Genomic DNA, 20,890 nt, shown 5'->3' on the forward strand with positions numbered 1-20,890 from the left:
TCTTCTGTAAAAGTCTAATTGCCAAGACATCATACCTTGTGTTATATTTTTTATTTGAAAGACAGTTAAAGTAAAAGAAAACACAAACCTACAGCAAGGCTGATTGCAAAGTTAATATGCCAGTGAAAGAAATTTTCTTTTGTGGGAGATTTTCCTTTCAAGGAAGATTAGAGGCACTCAAGTATTAAAGGGAAGCTGGATGAAATTATCTAGCTCACTTTCTTTAAAAAAATAGTAATTTTTATTTTTAAAATTTTGCTTATTTTTTAAAGAAAGAACTGAAATTTTATAGTCCATAAATCCGCAGTTCCAAGTCTTATATGTTCCTTACTCTGTGGTATATTCTGAAAAATTTAAGCTTTGAAATTGTTTCTTGGGGGCTTGAGTCATATACTCTTCACTTTCCCCTTTGCTTTGCTTTGCTTTGCTTTGCTTTCCTTCTCCTTTCCTTTCCTTTTTTCTCCTTCTCTCTCTATCTCTTTCTTTCTTTTCTTTCTTTCTGATATATGCTTTTGGAATGTGTTTAGGCTAAAGAAGGAAATGTCTTTTGTCATTTTAATGGAACACTTAGATTATTGCTAAGCAGCAATTTCCATAGACACATGGAAAGAAAGTGGTCAATTTATCATAGTTTCCTGTACAGTTCTCTTCAGATGCCTGCTTTTGAACTTCAGGCCTATTTTAATACATCAAGGGAAAGAGTTGAAATAAAGCAGCTATTGGGTTAAGGTGATGGGGAAAGAAGAGAAGGGGTTAGCTTTTGTGCTCAAAATTGGCCTGAGATGACCTGACACTTAGCCTGGACTTCTGAGATTTGTCCCCCTCTTTCTCCCACATTCAGATGCTGCTTTAGATTTGGGCTGTTATAATTGAAGTCCAGCTTGATATTCACCTGGCCTGTTACCCTCTCTTGTTACCCTCTGAGCATTACCCAACTTGAAAACCAACTCACTATCCACTGCCTAGCCTATCATCTAACAAATAGCTCTGAGTGCCCCAGGATTCCAGGCCCCATGCTGGGCTCTGGAGGTTTGGAGAGCTCCAGATGGAGTAGTCCTGCCTCTGTGCAGCTGACATCCTCACAGGGCAGAAAGGCAGCATATGAGTGAACTGACAGGATGATTTCCAAGAGTGATGATTTCATAAAGAAAGTAAAACAGGGCCACCTGATGGAGGATGATGGGGGAGCTCCTCTACAGAGGATAGCCAGGAAGGACCTCCTTAGGTAAGACATGAATGATGAAAAGAAATCAGCCATGCATCTGGGAAGGGGTGGGCATTCCAGGCAGGGGAAACTGCAAAGACCCTGAGATGGAGATGAATTTGGCATGTTGGGGTAGCAGAAAGAAGGCCAATATTATTGGAGCATAATAAACAAGGGGGAGAGTTGAAAGGAAGTGAGATCTGAGAAGTAATCAGGGTCCTGATCACATAGGACCTTGTAGGGCTAGGCCAAGAACTTTGGAATTTGTTCTAATTGCAAAGGGAAATCATTAGCATATTTAATATAGGAAATGACATCTGATTTGTGTTTTTAAAAAGATCACTCTGGTTGCTGTGTAGCAAATGGACTTTGTAGGACAAAGTAGAGAAAAATTAGGAGCTATAGTGTCTCCACACTTAGATACAGGCAACTTCATTTTCAATTTTGGATGGTTCCATTTTGTTCTCAGTGTTCTCTCATGTTCTTCTCAGACATGGAAAAGAACAATTTTTGTCCTTTGTAAAATAAAAGTTTTGGTATTTGAGAATGTCAGGAAGTGTGATCAGAGAATACAGTGAATAAAGGAGAAAACAGATTTCATTTAACAGCATATGATATGCTTGATTCAGTGAGACAATGTACGGTACATTGAGGGTCTTCTCTGTGCCAAGCACTGTTCTAAATCTCACTGAAAAATATAGATGTGCCATCCCCTATTTAATTATTTTATAAATTGTCATTCTAGTTAATGAACAAACAAACAGAAAACTTGCCCGGACAAAAATATGTTTAATAGTTGAAAGTTATATCTTGTGCATCCCTCATCTTTACATTCTCTGCCATTTTTTCCTCTGGGCTGCTTTTAACTCTATCTTCAAATCTCAGGTCCTCTTGCTCCTGTTTTTCCTCAAATGAAACAATTCAGGATGGGAAATACTTTTTTAAAACTCTAGAACACTCCACAAATACGAGTTTTAATTAGTAGTAGTAACTTTTAGACTGGTTTTCAGATCCATATTCATGACAGTTGTATAAATGAATCATAGTAGCTTAAAACTTTTTTAGAGCTAAATGCCCCATCTCAGTATTCTTTTCCCCAACCCCCTGGCCCAACCCCTTCAGCAGGACTGGGACTAGGGTGAAAGGAATGAGATCAAGTTTTGCAAGACTGAATCATATATTTGTAGTAGCATATCCTGTCTTTATTTTAAAATGATATTCTGTTCAACTTGGATTTTTTTACCTTAATTTTGATCTTTAAAAATGTTGCATTCAAATATTACTTATCTTGATTATTGAGTTTTTTGACACATCCTTAAACTTTACAACTCAGGCAGTCGCCTCTCTCATCTCACCCTAGTCCCTGTCCTGCTCCCCCTGCAAATACATCCCCTCTCCCCACAATCTCCCTTAGCCCAAGCCCAGCCCTGATTGTGTCAGTATATTTTGAAAAGGCTTTTTCTGAGTGCATCTGATATAATCCCAGGTTTAGACCTGCTACAAAGAAGGAGGAAAGTTCTACTGGTGTCATTTTTAGAGGAGGACCCTTTAGATTGATATTGACCCTCCAGAAGGTTTCCCAGGTTCCTTTCAATACATAGTTCTAAAAAAGGTATGGTGGTTTTAAAAATTCTCAAATGACATAGGGAGCTTTTAAAACTATAATTTTACCTTCTTCCTTGCCCTTTTTACCTCCCTTAAAGAAGAAGGAGAAGGGGGCAGGACAAAGGCAGTGTCACAGTTTGAAGGCATCTTCTAAGACAGGAGTGTGTGATGTTTGCTTGGAGGATGGGTAGGTTTGGGTTCATGGCTCAGACTCATGTTATATTAAAGCTTGACTAGCAGCATGAGTCTTTGTGATTCAAGATGAGGTGAACATTTACTGTTTCTTGAGGACCCAGTGTAGTGCAGTTGAAAGGATAACTAACAGTCTGTCTTCAGTGCAGTCTGGGTTCCTGGTCACTTCATCTCCTCAGATGAAGACCCAGGATGGTTTGTTTCTCCCTCTTCTTGGTTTTCTGTGTAAAGCATTAGAATTAGAATCACAGTATCTGGGTTTGAAACCCAACTCTTCCCTTGGTTCCTGTGTGGTTTCTGGCTTCTCTCTGAACTTCAGTTGCCTCATTTGTAAACTGATGATAACAATTCCTCTTTTCATTGTGTACCCATGTCCGTGATATGATGACATCTGGAAGGGCTGACATGAACTAACAAGATAGGTGTTCAATAATTGTGATCATGAATCTGTCTAAACTATATCACGAGTTTTTTGCACATTTCTAATTAGTTTTTGCGAGGTGATGGATCAAGGCAGACATGTTTTACATGCCTAGTAGTTATTCTTTGTTACACACAATATCTAAGACCTTGTACTAACACTTATCTTGTACTTGTAAATATTGGAGATAATATATGTAAGACAATTAGCACAGGGGAATATCCTAGGGTTTGAGGATATGAAAATTGAAATATGAAAATGGATTTAACAACTCAGTTTTCTCATTCAACTGCAACTTCAATCTTGAACAAATATAATGTCTGAGACATGTAAGGCATTAATTAGTAGAATGTAGACCATTTAATTATTCTAGAAGAAATATTATTTAAAAAGAAAACACAGCTAAATAAAAACCCCAAAATAATTGTTTTGACTCTTTGTAAAGATTGAAATGTTTTTATCTTTTATCTTAAGGTACTAAATCAAACTTCTCGACTTGAAATACAACTGCTGGAGAATTCATTGTCAACATACAAGCTAGAGAAACAACTTCTTCAACAGACAAATGAAATCCTAAAGATTCATGAGAAAAACAGGTGAAGATTGTTGTATTCCAAAAATATGTACATTTGTACTTATTTATATCCTCCACCACTCTGCCAACTCTTAAAAAAAGATTGATGTAATTTGCAAAAAGAAAAATACAGAGCCAAATTAATTTTTAATATAAAAAGGAATGAGAGCTTAAGGTGACTACAGCATGTCAACAATAAGATTAATACTGTTGCTTACACTCTTGAAATATTTGCTTTTTATAACTTTTAACACTAATTTATCTAATGTTCAGTTGTTCAAATCTTACCATATCCACAAAAATTAATTGATTCTATGACTAAATTTGGTGACACAAAATATTGACAATTTTCAGCAGAACCAAAAAGTAGGGAAAAGGTAGAGCTTCTGCAACTCTGTAACTTGAATTATCACTCTACCAGCCCTAAACCTTGTACAGAGCTACAAGGTTTGAATTCCGAGATCTCTCACTGGAGAGAAGCAAATTTTCTTTTCAGAAAATTATTTCCCTGTAAAGCTGATTCAAATGTTGTTTCCCCCTTCCATTTAAAGCCATTAGCTCTGAACATAATAAATTTCTTTGGTTAGCTTTATAGATGTGTTTTATAAACTATGAATCATCTCAGGTAAGTGAAAGGGACTTACAGATCCTGATAGCCAGGATGATATATAGACTACATTATTTTGAAGTCACTGGCATTCATGATGGACAATTCAATCAAAGCACTGACCTCTGTAGAGCAAATATATTGTATATTAACTGCATTTTCTTCTGGATATTCGGACAGCTTGAAGAAGTTTCAGTTCTTATGCATTATATTGATTTAAAGATCTTTGTGTTGCTACAAACTAATTAAATACCATTGTCTCAGTGGAACCAGAGTTTCCACCATATTCCAAACCAGAAGGGCACCTAAGATGAACTGCTAGTTCTCCTTTTACTTTACAGATGAGGGAACAGACTTAGTGGAAGTGAGTGATCTATCCAAGGTCACACAGCTTGCTGGTGGCACAACTGGGAATGTAATCCAGGCTTCTTTATTCCTAGTCCTTCTCTTTCCACTGTAGCACATGATCTCTCAGTACTGTCTGCAACCTAGAAGGATTTCCCAACTTTATGCTAAGTGTAGGCCTTAATGACAATGATTATAATTAAACTTTTACATGAAGAAGATAAACCTGGCTTTTGGTTTAGAGTCTGAAAGGGGTCAATCCATGTTTTGTGACTTGTATTTCTAAGTCCTACATTTGTTTATCTTTGTACTATGTCATGGGGTAAACTGTATAACTAAATAACTATAAATAAACTTGACAGGACTTGACTCTGAACTGGTTGCATGATGAAATGTTCTGGAATTGAAAATCCTGTTTAAAAGTACCATTTATCCCACTGCATTTTCACAGTAACCAGACACATACATGTAACAGGTATACTTTACAGCAACTATCCCTTGATTTAGGGTCCTACCATGCTTTAACTTTGTCGCTAAAAGCAAACCCCATTTATAATCATGTTTCAAGATGCTATTGTGAAAGCTTTGTCTAGGGATGAAGAAGTAAAATAATGACAATTTTAACGTATTCTTAGGTTGTTTTTATAATTCTATAAATAACACACATTTATTGTAGAAAAGTGAGAAGGTACACAAGAAAATTAAAAACCGTAATCCCATCACATTGAGACAGCTTCATATGTTGCTGTATAAAAAATATAAATATGTTTTCTCAAAAAGTTGTGTCATGCTATACATACTGTTTTGCAGCCTGCTTTCTGTGGAGATAGATACCTTTTTTAATCAGTAAAGATCCCTCTAGTATAATTCTTAATAACTACATGATATTTCATTTTATAAGTGTAACCTAGGGTCGTTGTGATTCATCTCTCACTAGGTGTGTGGCCACATATGATTTCTCTGTTAAAAAAGTCATCAGCATGAATTTACACTCTTCAATTCTCTTGCTGCTGCTATGTATTATCTTTTGGTGTATGTCTGACACTTTAGCTGGGAGACCTAAAAGTGCTCACCCTTAACTACAAAAACAAATGCTTTTCTTAAGTGTCACTTGTACTCTGCTCTCTCCATCTCTTCTTGTCTCTGTCTCTCTCTTTCCCTCCCTCCTGCTCATATTCATTCTTTCTCTCTTTTCTTTCTTCTTCCTCTCCTTCCCCACTCTCCCTCCTCCTCTTTCTTCTTCTTCCCCTCCTCTTCTTCTAAATATACCCTACCTACCCTAATTCCAGATCATGTTGGATTCTTTTGTCTTTCCATTATGATTCTTGATATGGCACCTGGTATCATTTCCTTCTATGGAATTCTCACCATAGAATAATTTTTTTTTCAACAGCAACTGCTTAAAAAATGTTCTCTCTGTTCCATCCGTAAAGCTGAGTCAAAGTTTGAGCTCTCAGAAGAGCTGCACTGCAGGTCAAGTGTGCAGGGTTTCTCCATGTGCCAAAACCTCTCAGAGGAATCTGACTCCTGATCCCAAGCACATACATGCCTTCTGCTGATGAATTTTTCCCTCACTGAATTCTAATTTCTAAGGAAAATTCAGGTTTTCTTATATATACAAATCACACCATTTATTGATAATGATAACTTTTTTCAAGATTATAACAATTTCATTTCCTAGCAGTATAGGTATTTCACAATGAATTCAGGGATTTAGGTTTTAACTTGAAATTCATTTCTGTGCTCATGCTGAAAAACACTTAGATGCATCTTTTACTCCTACTCTGTACCCCTTAGTTTTTGACCCTCAAGTATGACATTACCTCACATGTGGTTCCGGGGGGTATTTTTCTATCAAAGTGCTGAATCTCCTGGCATTTCCATATCTCTGTAGTTATCTGTGTCTTCCTGTTGACGGTCCATGTGTATAATGGAGTGTTGGTGGGACATCTCTTCTAAAACCAGGCATATTCTTCCACGAACCACTTAGAAAAAAAGTGTTTTTCTTTATACAAGACAGAAGTACCCATTTGTGATACACAGCATACTTTCCCTATTATGTTTATTATTATGGTTTATTTTCATATGTGAAATGGAATTGGAGGAACTCTGCCAAGCTCTTTCTAGATCAACAAAGAAACGTGCCCGCCCCCCATACCATTTAAGTGGATAGAAGGTGAAGGTCAAGCATGAAGCTGTTTATATATTTTAAAATAGTTTATTGATCATCCATACCTATTCCTTAAATGAATCTTAATCCTCCAAATGCAACAAGAAGCTATTTCTACATTGAGGCATCTCTGAAATGTAAGAACAACATGCCATTTGTCGGCCAGGTCTGGTTTGGATCAGCTAATACACTTTGCAAAGGGGATTATCTAAATTACGCTTTGCTTCCTCCCCCGGGAATGTTAGGGGTTGTGTCTGGGTGTGTGACTTACCAGTTTTGAGTATGATGGGGCCTTAGCTGCCAAGTCAGTGAACTGGCCCTTCAGATGGTCCACCGCTTCTTTGGCACCACTTCTTTGGCAGAACACAGAGGAATATTTTATGGACAGGATTATACTACACAATCATGCTGAGAAGTCCTGCTGATTTACATCCTGACAAATTAAATGCATCACTTGTAGGGTTGAAAACAGAATTTTGGCCTCATTAGGTTCACTTCTTTATCCCCTAAAGGGCCAAAGGCACAAAGCAGGAGTAGGATTAACAACACTTGCTCTGCTGTTTGTTTTCCTAACAATCTAGTTGGGGGTGACTCCAAGAAGCTTCCAGTTTGCTTTTTTTAGGATTTCTTTTTATTGGATGCTATCCTACTCTCAAAACTTGGTTTCATTCCTTACCTCAAGGAAATAGCACTTAGAAGTAAGAGATCAGTAACTGGCCCATATAATTGAAATTATACAACCAAGAACTCAAAAAAGGGGAAGCATTAATATTTACCTCACACAGAGGGTTGGTATGACAAAGTGAGACATGTAATTATCAACTTTTATTGGATTCCTCCAGTATATTTCTGCTCAAAAAAATAGAAAAGAGAGGTAGACAGGGAAGGATGTCATAATGCAAATTCCTTCAGCTGAACTAAATATGTAACTGAATCTTCTGGTGTAAAGATTTGGTCAGCTGACAAGGTTTCAAGGCACCTGTCCATCTGTGACTTAACCCCAACTTTTTCCAAGGTTGGAGCATAGCCAGGTGAAAAAAATATTCTAGAAGAAATTCTTCTGCCTCACCAGGGTACACAGGAAGAGAAATCAACACTCCATGTGTACAAAGATGGAGCCCTTGGGCTTTCTTGATCAAACTTGTGTTGAATATGCAGAATGAAGATTAGGGAAATCTTCAGTTAGACCGTTTAGAGTGAAGTGAAACTACACAAATGGTGGTCATTCTGACATAGTTTCAGCAAAATTATCTGCCTAGTTTTCTAATATCAGGCAGGTGAACATCTGAGCCAGGTGCTTTACATACACTACTGCTAATCCTCCAACTAATCCTGCAAACTATCTATTGTTATTTTCATTTTATATAAATAAACTCAAGTTCAAAGAGGTCAGGTAACTTGCCCATGACCAAATACCTGATGTATGGCAAAATTAGCATTCAAGTCCATATGATTCTCTGTCTTAATTATTATAAAAATGTTTCTCCAATATGATGCAGCCTCAGGATTAATTGATGTGGTTGTCAGGTTATCCTCTTAGCATAATCAAATACAAATCTGAAGAAAGGGATAGGCTAGTTGTTTTTGGCCTACACCTATACAGATCATTATTTATTCCTCCTAATACTAGAGTAGGAAATATAAACTATTTATTTTACCTTGGGAATTCACTGAACTTATTTGACAAGCTCCATCTACTAGCTAGAGATTATGGGAAGCTATTAAGTTAATTTTAAGTGATTGAAGTGTGTATAATTTCAAGATACTAAATTATACCTTGCTAACAAATTTTTGTAATGGAATAGTGAAGTATTGATTTTTAATACTTAATATGCCTAAATAAATGAAAAGTTAAATCACGGTCTTTCTAATTAAAGTTATCCTCCATTTGATAAGTTCTTTACAAAATACTAAAGTAAAATCACAACACATCAGTCACTGTTTATGTTGTCAATTCCATCTTCTAAATGTTTTTCCAATCTATCTTTTTCTTTCTATTTACTCTGACTCTTTCTTAGGTCAGAGTCCCATTAATTTTTGTCTTAGCCATTGCAGTGACCTCTTTGCATGGCTTACACCTCATGTCTCTCAAACCTATCATCCAAAAGTCTGCTAAAATTCTTTCTAAAATTCAAGTCAGATTATTTTTCCCATTTTTTTAGGTCTCCACACACACTAGTTCAGCACAACTTGTAAATCTCTAGATAGCATCTGCCCAACCCTCTTCTGATTCTCTGTAAGGGACTGAGGAAAGTTCAAGTTCTTTAGCATGGAACACGGTCTGTGATCATTATAATCCTAATTTTATAGCCTTACTTTCAGAAGTCTTCTTATATTTTAGAAGTATGGTTTAATAGCTAAGAGCAGGAGCTCTAAGGTCAGACTGCTTGTGTTTGCCTTGATTCTGCTGTAAACAACTCTGCCACATATTATTTGTGTGACATCGAGCAAGTTGTGTAAACTCTCTGTGCTTTGGTGTTCTCATTTGTAACACAGGGATGATGATAATAGTTGTACATGGAGTTGATGTGAGGATTAACTGAGTTATTGCATACAAAACACTGAGGGCAGTGCTTGAAACACATAATAAGTGTTTAATCATACTAGTTGTTAGTATCACTGAAGACGATGTTTTTTCAGACATGTTTGATGTTTGCCTTGTCTGGAATGCCTTGTAGTCCTTTATTGAACTCACAAACTTCTGTCCCTTCAAAACTCAGTGCAGATATTACCCCTCCAAGAAACTTTCTGACTCTGCCAAATAGATTTGCTCATTACAACTTATGTGATAACACTCTACCTTGTTTTTTCCTCCCATTACTTCACTTATCCCATCCCATTGTAATGTGTGTGTGTGTGTGTGTGTGTGTGTGTGTATCTCTACTACTGGGCTGTGACCTTCTGGAACACAGAGACTGTGTTTTATTTATTTCTGTCTTCATGCTCCCAGGCACAGTTCTCCACACATAGTATATAGAGTATTAAATGCTTTTTGAATGTTGACTGATGAACTGGAAAATGAACTGGCAAATATCCCAATAAATGTCATTTATCTATGTACACAGAAACACACACAATTTTAAAAATATTTTAATGGAAAACAGATCACATAGTTTACATTAAATATTGTAAACATATTCATTGTTCTTAACATAAATAAAATACAGATGGCTTTTATACCACTATTCTGCATCCCCAAAAGCCCATTGCATGGCAGCCAAGGTTATCAGTCCACGCTTTGAGGTTCAGTAATTCAGCCCAATTTTTTCATCTCTAGACAACATCTTCTCAGACCATTCTAGACTCATGACTGTTTACCACATCTCTCTGATTGATAAAAAAAATCAACACAAACTTAACTGATTTAAATTTTAAATTTTATAGAAGTGTATAAATTGAAATTCAAAGTCCCAAATTCCGTATTCCTCCACCCCCTACAGAGAATCATCATTAACAGATGGGCAGTTTGGTGCCTATTCTTGCAGACTTTTTAATGAATATACTAATTATACATGTGTATATGGAGTGTGCATGTTTATCTGTGTGCTTACAGAGATACACACCCATATACAATTACACATATGCACAAGTACATATTTAAATCATATATGTGTATGTGTATAGATTGTAACTATTTTTAAGATGCTGGGGTTTTGTACTTTATAACAATTTATCATGGATATATTACACATGTAACTATATACACATATACCTCATTCATTGCTAGAGATGCACTAAAATTTACAATTTAGTGGAACTTTTATGTGATTATTTTAAATTTTCAAAGATATTAACAAATTATCTGCAAATTTTACATTCTTCCCAAGTATGCATGGGCTTTCTAGTTTCCCCAAACCTTGCTAGCCATTTGATTAATCTTGTCTACCCGAGAGATTATATTGTGCATCTTTTCCTGGTTATTGACCATTTGCATTCTTCTTCTGTGACTATCCTATTCATGTATGTTTCTCATTTTTCTATTAGATTGTTCATCTAATATCTTAATTTCCTCATATAAGCTCTTTAATGGATGTTAAAATTTTGTCGTATATGTTGTAAATATTTTCTCTAGTTTGTCATTTATTGTTCAACCGATTTTTTACAGAACTATGTTTTTATGTTATGAAGTGTATATATATTTTTTCTTCTTGGTTTCTGGCTTCCACAGTATATTTAGCTTATTCTTATTTACCTCAAACTTTAAAAAATTTATTTGACAATGTTTATTTGTAGTGATCTATGCTTCTGTTCCACATTTGAATTAACAGAAATATTTAACTTCATATTAAATATGAAGTTTGAGAGAAAATTTACTGTGTTCAAGTTAGAAACTTCAAGTATAAATTTAACCTGAACTTACTACGCCCTTGTTTGAATAGGGGAAAAAGATCATTCTTTAAAACCTGTATTTGCAACACATGTTGACACCATACAGATTAAAAATAATTTAAAAATTGAAACATCTGTAAGGAGATTCAGACAGATGAAAGTGAGAAGGTTTCTGTATTTTTAACATCTTCCTACTTGTCTGAGGGCTATACTTATACACATAGAGCTTAGGCAACTGTCACTCCTGTGAATTCAGTTGCTGCTATGTTAAGAACCCTATTGTGGGAAACAGTTTGAAAGGGAGAGCTTTTTCTGTGAAAGCTTCAGGATGTGTTCAATGATTTGAAATATTTCCAGTAAGATATGTTGGAGGAGGCAGACTGTGAAAATTAGGGGAAAAAGTCAACCAAAAACTTCAAATAGGGCTTTATATATACTCAATTAGAACCTTTTACTGAAGTTAAAGGCCTAGATTATTTTGTTTATTTTATTCTTCATTAAAGTGCACCTCTGCCTCAAACTAGAAGTTAAGTGCCAAAATTCTATGCATGTCTCTTCTCAAAGTGTTTCTAGAAAGATGAGAAATGTGAAGTATTGAGAATCCTGTGAGAAACTCTGTCTTTGGATTTTAAGTTCAGTTTGAATAGATTTAGGTGCAGAGTTTCATAAATTGTTGTTCCATGGAACAGTAATCCTAAAGGATGCATCATAATAAAATTATTTAATTTAGGGTTCCCCAAAACTTGACAGTAGAACTCAACAATGGAATGCCTAATAAAAATACACTGAATGCACTCTAGAAAACAGTACACTGGAGTTTGGGATCAACATCCAGGTTTTGGATTATGCATTTAAACCTAAACTAAACTTGCTGCTGAAGGCCATCATAGAGAAAATATGACTACTTTGCCAGTTGAATTTAGGACAGTGGAGTTGTCATGTTGTCCTTCAGATCAACCTTTGTATATAGGAGTCTCCGTGCCTAGGTGAGCTGGTCTCTCCCAGCTGACCTGGATAGGGAAAATGTAAGAGAAACAATAAAAGGCCTCAGGACAAAATGGGATATGATCAATATATTGAGTAAGAAAATTAAATTTAATGGCAGAGGAGTTCAGGCAGAGTGATATTTAAGAAAATCTCAGTTCAGATTTTTTTAAAAAATGGCTTGGCAAAGAAATTTTGTTTTTATATGTGGAAAAGATGGATAGGTTGAAATATTGTGAAAGACAAGCTCCCAAAAATAACCAGATGGAGAGCAGCAAATACTAAAGAGATGTTAAGTTGATGCCTTGATTCTTGGCAAAATATAAGCGGGTGGAAGTAGATAGAGATTATGTTATACTAAATCAAAGAGATGAGACACTAAAGCTAGTTTTCATAGCACTGGGTTGTCATGGGCAGATTTCTAGTCTAAGTTAGAAGACATGGCTTTTTATTTTGGTTATGACACAGTATGTACACAATATTATACAAGGCATTTAGATTCTTACCTATAAACTGGGGCTTATAACATCTACTCACTCTGTATCACTATATTACTTTAAGAATCAAAGGAGATAAGGGTTTTAAAATGCTACACAACTAAAATGGTGTATTACAATAATGTGATTGGTAAGTGGAGATGGTATATGAATATTTTCTGGCAGAAGAGTTTTGGATTCAAGCCAGTTTGGAAATAGTGAGGAAGGGCTGACTTCCCAAGTAGATAATAACTAATGGATTAGAAGTATCAAAGAAAAGAGGATAGTATTTTTGGAAGCCAGATATGAAGAGAAGATGGAAGGGAGTGATGAGTGGTATCAAAAAGGTATCAGGTTTGCCTGAAGAAGTCTAAAAAGTTGTCATTAATATAAAGGGTATCTCTAGTAAATAAAGTTAATAGAGAATTGCTAGAGTACAAAAGTTATTAAAGAGAATCCAAGTGAAGAAATAAGATGAGAAAATGACTGGAAGAGATAATTAACTGGTAAGACCTACCATTTGGGAAACAGTGTGACATGTTTCCAATTTGCTTATAGTTTTTAATGCATATTATTTTTAATGAATATATTTCATTCCCAGTCCAGTGAGATGTCTGATGCACAGCAGGCTTCTTACTTCCCTGAGCAGTCCCTTCTTTATTTTACATGAATATCTATTTTAAGATGACAGGCTATGTTGATATCGTTTGATAATTGGTAGTCATGGTGCATTAAGGTTGTTTGGTGAATTATGAAAGTTAACATTCTTTCCAACATTCTAAGTGTATACTCCTTTTACTTGGGAAATGCAGACCTTTTCTTCCACAAGCCAGTGTTGAGAATTTTTTCCTTTGGCAGCAGGACTTCTTTGATCAACTTTCCATTCTCATCTCTTTCCAAAATATCCTGAAAATCAAAACAACACAAACAAAAAGCTCCTTTATTGACATCTCAGATAGAAGCCATCTTTTAGTATATGTCTTCTTGAACAAAGAATGCATCAAAAGTAGAAAGTGGCAAACACGTATGCAAAAAAAAGTGTTATGTCTGAAATAGAAGTTTCTTATAGCTGCTTTTTTTCATTTGAGGTTTTTTTCTTCTTTCATTTTTTTCATTTCATTTCTCTCTGAAAATGAATCCTTAGAGTAGGAATAGTGTCATTTTATATTTTACATAGTGCTGAGAGCACTGTTGGCACATAGCAACTAATAAATGCGGATTATAACTATAGCATGATATTTTCCAAGCCAGAATGTTACCTACTAATTAGGAAGACTGAAAGGCCAGTGCTCATCTTATTTCAGGAACAAAATGATAATTCAGAATTTTTATCCAGTATTTTATGACTATACATCCAAATGTTTCTCTTTACGTTAAATTTTAAGGTTTCTTGGTAGTATACTATAACTCTTGTGAATTTAAAAGAAAAAATTCTCATAAGTTAACTGACTCTATTTTATGGGCATTTAACATCTGATCATTACCCTAGGAAGAGAAGCAAAAATAATTAAAAAGTAAACTGAGAAAGAGCTAAGGCATCCGTTGTGGTTACTTCTCAGATATGGAGGCCACAAATTAATAGGCACAGAGACAACGTCCTCTGACATCCATAGCAAGTACACTAATCACTTAAACCAGTGGATGGGTAGACTTTTTAACCAATAAAAAGGCTTTTGGTTTTATTTTGTTTAGTTTTGTTTGTTTTTTAACTACTAACTTTTCCAGCAGCAAGTTATTGACACCGAAGAAAACACTATAAGACAATGAATCATACCTACTCCTTTAGAGGTACTCTCATCTTACTCTGACTTCCTTGCCTGAATTTTTCATTTCCAAAAAACTCTTTAAAAAATATAAATAACCATCACATTTTCCCCAAATCACTATACATTTTATGACTTAAGTATTAAGTTTAAAACATTCCCTAGTGTCCCCTTTTTGAAAACTTATAGGAATGATTCAGTGCTATATTTCTCCAAGGTAAATTAAGTGCCCAGTCTGGTATGTTGCATTTGAATAACACCTTGTAAACTAAGGACTGGTTGAACCTTCTGAAAATGGAACTGAGAAAACTGAATAAGGCTTTTCTCTGAGGGATACTAGTATATTATACACTCTATAAAATGTAAATGCTTTTTATTTCCAGTCAGTTGCTAGGATCCAAGAGTGCTTCTGCATTCTCTATCATTTTTAATGTGTAATAAGCAAAGGGAGTATCCTGTGAAGAGTTCTGAGAGAAGGACGGCTCTCAGTTGAAGACTGCATCACTCTGAGCAAAGCTTCCCAAGTCCTTTTGTAAGACCATGCCACCAGCCTAACACGGTCTTCCTTTTCGGAACCAAGTATTCGTGATTTGGAACTTGCAGTGCCTTTAGGCCTTATCCTAAAGCTTAGATTGAGAGATAAAGTAAGCTAGTGGTTATGATACAGGACCAGGTATCAAAAATCCCAAGAAATATAATTCATTGTGACTTTAGATAGCTTACTTTCTGGTCCTGTGATTTCTGCATCAATTTGCTCTTCCTTGACATCACGGAACTATTGTGAAATTTAATCACTGTGAATATTTTGAGAATCCCAAATGAATGAAGCAAAGTAAATATCTATGTTTTGTTCATACTTTCTTCTGAACTATTGTTTCTATTTCTTATCGTACCCACTTCTTTTTTTTTTTTTTTTTTTGGTGCCAGCCTCCCAATATTTTTTGAGTTCATTATTTCAAGTAACTAGGTTACTTTCACCTAGCTTGTTCTATGTATTTCAATTCAATTTCCATAAAAACTTAAAACTGAACATAACTTTTCTTGTTGTTTTCTGACTTGACCTTTTCTGGTCTATTCTGCTTTAAGACGTTAGATTGGATATATATCAGAAAAATCCTTCTCTATAAGTAACACTAGGCTTAGCCTGAGCAGTCTCTGTGTACCCATTTCTTTAATGAAAATTATACTATAATTTCTGCAGACAGGGTCCAAGTCAACTACCCTGGATATAAGACACACTCCAGGAAATAAACATTACTCTAACAATAAGTGATCTAATAATTCTTCATTTCACATGCTGTGTATGTCACTCCTGTTTTACATATATATATATATAAATATATTTATATAATATTTATATTTACACATATATATATTTTTTGAGTCTCTCACTTAAAAAATATCTCCATGGTGAAATACCTAACTAAAGTTTCTCACTTTAAATAAACTCAGGAACTAATTGAATCACAGTTTTTTTTATAGCATTTTTAAAACTAAATTTTATCTTCACTTCCTTGTAGTTTATTAGAACATAAAATCTTTGAAATGGAGGGAAAGCACAAGGAAGAATTGGACACCTTAAAGGAAGAGAAAGAGAATCTTCAAGGCTTGGTTACTCGTCAAACATATATAATCCAGGAACTGGAGAAACAACTGAACAGAGCCACCACCAATAACAGTGTCCTTCAGAAGCAGCAGCTGGAGCTGATGGACACAGTGCATAACCTTGTCAACCTCTGCACTAAGGAAGGTGGTAAGAATTTCTTCCTTACTTTGGTATAGTAAATGTTTTATTTAATATGGAGCAAGTAAATATTCAATATAACTTTCAAAGTTGCATCAATTGCTGTGTAGAAGCAGCAAAAGAACTTTATTCTTAGAAGCATTTCACGAAGTTTACACTGACAATTTTCTCATGTTTTTAACTTCAGAGAGAGTATTCATAAGCTTGAATATTGACTTTACAACATCTTTCTAAAAGAACTTTCTAATTTCTTCTTTTTTTTACTGGTCTTTTAGCCTTAGATAAAATCTACTATATTTTCACGGATAAATATTTGGTATCATGGTGTTAGACACTTAACTATACAGGACAGAAATTGGCCAATATTAAAGATTAGTTCAGAGTGCTTAGGAGAGTTTCAGGAGAGTTCCCATTTTAAAACTATTTTTTTTGCAAAGGAGGAGAGGGAAGAGTTGCCTGCAGAGAAAAGGAGATATAGAAGTTCTTAATAACTATTATGAGGAAGAAAGAATATTTGTCACTAAAAGTCTGTATTAAGATTATTTACACAGTCCTGTGTGGAGAAGACCTAACCGGGCGTATGGGCAAATTTATTCTGGGGTGTCTTCATGACAGTGGAAATACAAATTTGTAATATCACTAGAATATCTGGAGCCATTTAATCATTGGAAATATTGCAGGCCTGTGTCTCTTTAGAAGACATCCATTCATCTGTCCATCCGTCCACCCACCAATTATTGAATAAATGCCTCTGTGTGCACTTGTCCACTTCAAGCAGAACCTCACCTGAGCCTCAGGAGAGCTCTTCAAAGTTTGGAGCTTAAGGTCGTCTTCTGTAGTTCTGCTCGCTAATCAGCCTTTCTGTGAGTGAACACAGAACGGTAAATGGTGATGAGTGAAAGAGAACACCACTTACATCTGAAAATTATGGTTGTCATTAAGTTGTGGCTTATGTGATCATTCATGTAATTGTTCAGTGTGCATATGCAATATACATAATTGGTGGCTTCTTTAATTTAATAGTGGACTTGAGCTATCTGAAAAAATACTCAGTTCCATACTCTCGTGAATAGATATGAATATAGAGGATAACTCCATATTAAGTGATCTTGCTTTAAAGACATTTCACATTTCTCTATTACACTCCATTACCTTGAGTTATATCTCCTTTAGATAGTCTAAACAAGCCCTTAATATACTTTGTAAAGAATATTTTTTAAACAGTGAGTTCCCAGAGCTCCATTTGCGTGTGCTCAGAAATGTGATTGGGAAAGAAAAAAGCTGCTAATCAGTCAGAGCCTGACAAAACTTTGAGTTAGAGTCTACTGAAAGGAAAGCATGGTAGAATTTTGCCAGAGAATTTTAATAGAGCTCATGAGTATTTAGAAATTAAGTATTAATATGAGACATATCTATTCTCATATTGAACTGAATGCATTTGGGGAAAGATTGAAAACATATTTTTCTTATCATCCTGAGACTCCTGAGACGTAATGCACATGGAGTTGAGTAATTCTTTTTTTTATGATGTTAGAAATATCAAGCCCTGTTGATTCTCACAGAGCTCATATGTCTGCCTGCTTATCATAATTTCACTTCTTTTCTAAGTATTGTCCAATAAATATGTCTTTAAACTTTTGAAGGCAGGAGGGTGACTTCAAAATTAAAATTCCTGGCTAGTTTTGGTCTTTGGGTGCAGTGTCAGGCAACCAAACATCTGTTCAATTCAAAAAACGTAATCTATTGAACAATTATTATGGCACTCCTGATAGATGCTACCCATAGCATCCACTCAGGGTTTGAGAAAAGTAACTATGTCTATTCTATGATATAGCATATCCAAAAAATACTACTGCTACTACAGAGTGAGACAGAAATTGTCTAATACTTCAGACCTCTAGACATTTCTTTTCTTTTTAATGATAAAATTCTAAAATAAATCCTGCTTTAACTATAGGATTTGTAATCTGAATGTAAGCCTATTGCCCTATTATCCAATGGATTCTATGCTCTTATAACCATAGATTTTATTTGCTTCTTATTAATCTTTTTTTCTTTAATCCCACAGTTAAGTATTCTACTAAGTATTTGGTCATTTAAGAACTCCTAAGAGACACAAAAATGGGAAATGTCTCTCACTAAGTTTTCCATAAAGATTTTACTTCTTTGCATATCTTCATTTTCACTGGCACCATAGTCTTCAGTTATGGTGAATTTAAAACTTAAATGACTAATTGCATAATACTAGATTAAATATCAGTTTCTAAAATGAACTTTTATTTCATTCTAATTCTAAAACACATAAGTAAAATCTCGCCCTACTTAAGACCAAAAGTTTATCAAGTAGATTTATTATTTATCAAAGATTATATATAAATGTTCTACTTTTAAATATAAATATATGCAAATAAACCTAAATCAATACATCACAATAAATGCATCACTTTTCTAAAATGTATATTTCAAAAATGCAAAGAGTAGTCTTCTGAAAGATTTTCCAAAAACGTTATGAACTGTGTCATAATCCAAAAGACTAAAAATTTTAATTGACCTTAAGGGTCCTCTCTTTCTAACTTGACTCAGTCAGTAATTTATGGAGACAGCCTGAATGTAATACTACAAAGCAAGAGAAAAATTTCTATTGAGGTTTTTCTGTCATTGGCAACTAATGTAATCTTTATGAAGCTGTCTCATCATTTATAAAAAGTCAGGATAATTATATCTGCTTCACAATGATAGTGAGAGGATTAAATTAGATACTGCATATAAAAACAAAAGAATGTGACACAGTTGATTCATTAAACATTAATTCCTTCCTTTTCCTCCAAGTGACAAGATTAAACTAAACACAAGCAAACTTATGATGTGCTATCTATAAGTAAAATTTCTTTCATAGAAAATGCCTGAATACAAGGCTGTAGAGTTTCTGACTGTTGACAGTCATCTAAGCCCCTTCTTTTTAGCTTCAGTTTTCTAATCTCTAAAATGGAATTATAATACATACCTGATGAGTTTGCAGTAAGAATTAAAAGAGGTTTGTATAAAACACATAGTATTTTTGTTTAGTTTCACAGAACTTTTCCTACTAAAACATCTAATGTCATGAGATGTATTTAATCTAAATACAATTAATAAACACATTTTCTGAAATAGTTCAGCAAAACTTCCTCTTGTTGTTCTGAACAGGCAATAGTGGTACCTTAGGCAAATAGTCATTACAAACTGAATTGCGTCTATTTTGTAATACTTCTGGGTAGCACATTTATTTTTTTCTAACCTTTGTCTGCAAAAACTTGGTTGCAGTTATTCTTAGAAACATTAACACTAAAGAAATATTGCTCTCAATGTTATCATTGTGTCAAAGCTTAGCTGATTGCTTCATGTTTTTGGCAATTCACAGTTATTGTGGGAATTAAATAGTTTACATTGATAATGGCATGGAAACAAGGTTTGGAATTCTTTGGGGGTGGATAATCAGGTATTGTGACTGTCAACATTCAGCAGTCATCTCTGTTCAGAGATAATTAAAGCATCATCACGTACCTTGAGCGTACACCAGACAAACTTTGCATTAGGTGATCAAGAATTTAATTACTAACAAACCATAAAAAAAGAAAGAAAAGATAAATAAAAAGAAAATAGTATTTAGACTCCATCATAAAATTACATTGGCTGATTGTCTTACTGTCCAAGTCAACTTGGAACATACTCCTGCTATACCAAGATATGATTCATAAATTTATCATTCATTTAAAAAATAGTTATACAGCAACTATTTGGTGTCAGATTCTCTTCTGGGGGTAAGGATATCCATCCATTTTTATTTAACAAAGATTTGCTGAGTTCCTATAACATGCCAGATACTGTTCAGACAACTGAGAAGAGAAAAAAGATGTACTGTCCGTGGCTTCAAGAAAACTAGAATTTGGTGGGGAAAGAGATAGGTAAGCAAACAATTATATTCTGTAATTGTTTGCTAGTGGTGAGGCCAGGGTGCCAGGGGACTAGTGAAACACACAGGAGGAATGTTAAAATCATGATAGAGGCAGAAGGATGAGGGCAGAATCCCGCATCTGCAGAGTCTTCTCAAGGCTTTTGTTGAATGCTTATTATGATTCAGGCATTGCTTAAGCTTTTTTGATGCTTATTATGCTTATTATGATGCAGGCATTGCTTAAGCTTTATGGGTATTAACTTAGTTAGTCCTCACAATAGCAGTTTGAGGGAACTACTGTGGTTAGCCCCATTTTATAAATTCCACAGGCAGCTTGAGTATTTTCCTAAGGTTACATAGCTGGAAAGGTTGATCCAGGATTAGAACATAGGCAGGATGGCTCTAATGGGGAGACAGTGGCTAAGTATTCAAAATGAAGAAAACAGGATACTCTAGAGAGCATAAACATATATATTTGCCAGGAGTCATGAGAATGGGTGTGAGGGGTGTACACCTAAATGCATAACCTAATTCTCATAATC

The 20,890-nt window shown here is 34.8% G+C and overlaps 1 protein-coding gene across 2 annotated transcripts in view; it reads left to right on the forward strand.

Annotated features, from left to right (window-relative positions):
- Window positions 1-20,890, forward strand: part of ANGPT1 (angiopoietin 1) — a 268,562-nt gene that overhangs the window by 174,232 nt on the left and 73,440 nt on the right. The window contains exons 3-4 of one of the 2 annotated variants that reach the window (XM_082364362.1): window positions 3,897-4,018; window positions 16,191-16,423. In XM_082364362.1, the coding sequence (XP_082220488.1) occupies window positions 3,897-4,018; window positions 16,191-16,423 (355 nt within the window). The remainder of the gene's footprint in view (window positions 1-3,896; window positions 4,019-16,190; window positions 16,424-20,890) is intronic. The other variant, XM_082364363.1, reaches the window with a different exon arrangement.

Source organism: Balaenoptera borealis (assembly GCF_965194805.1).
Source record: "Balaenoptera borealis genome assembly, chromosome: 17".
In the NCBI taxonomy this organism is placed as follows: Eukaryota; Metazoa; Chordata; class Mammalia; order Artiodactyla; family Balaenopteridae; genus Balaenoptera; species Balaenoptera borealis.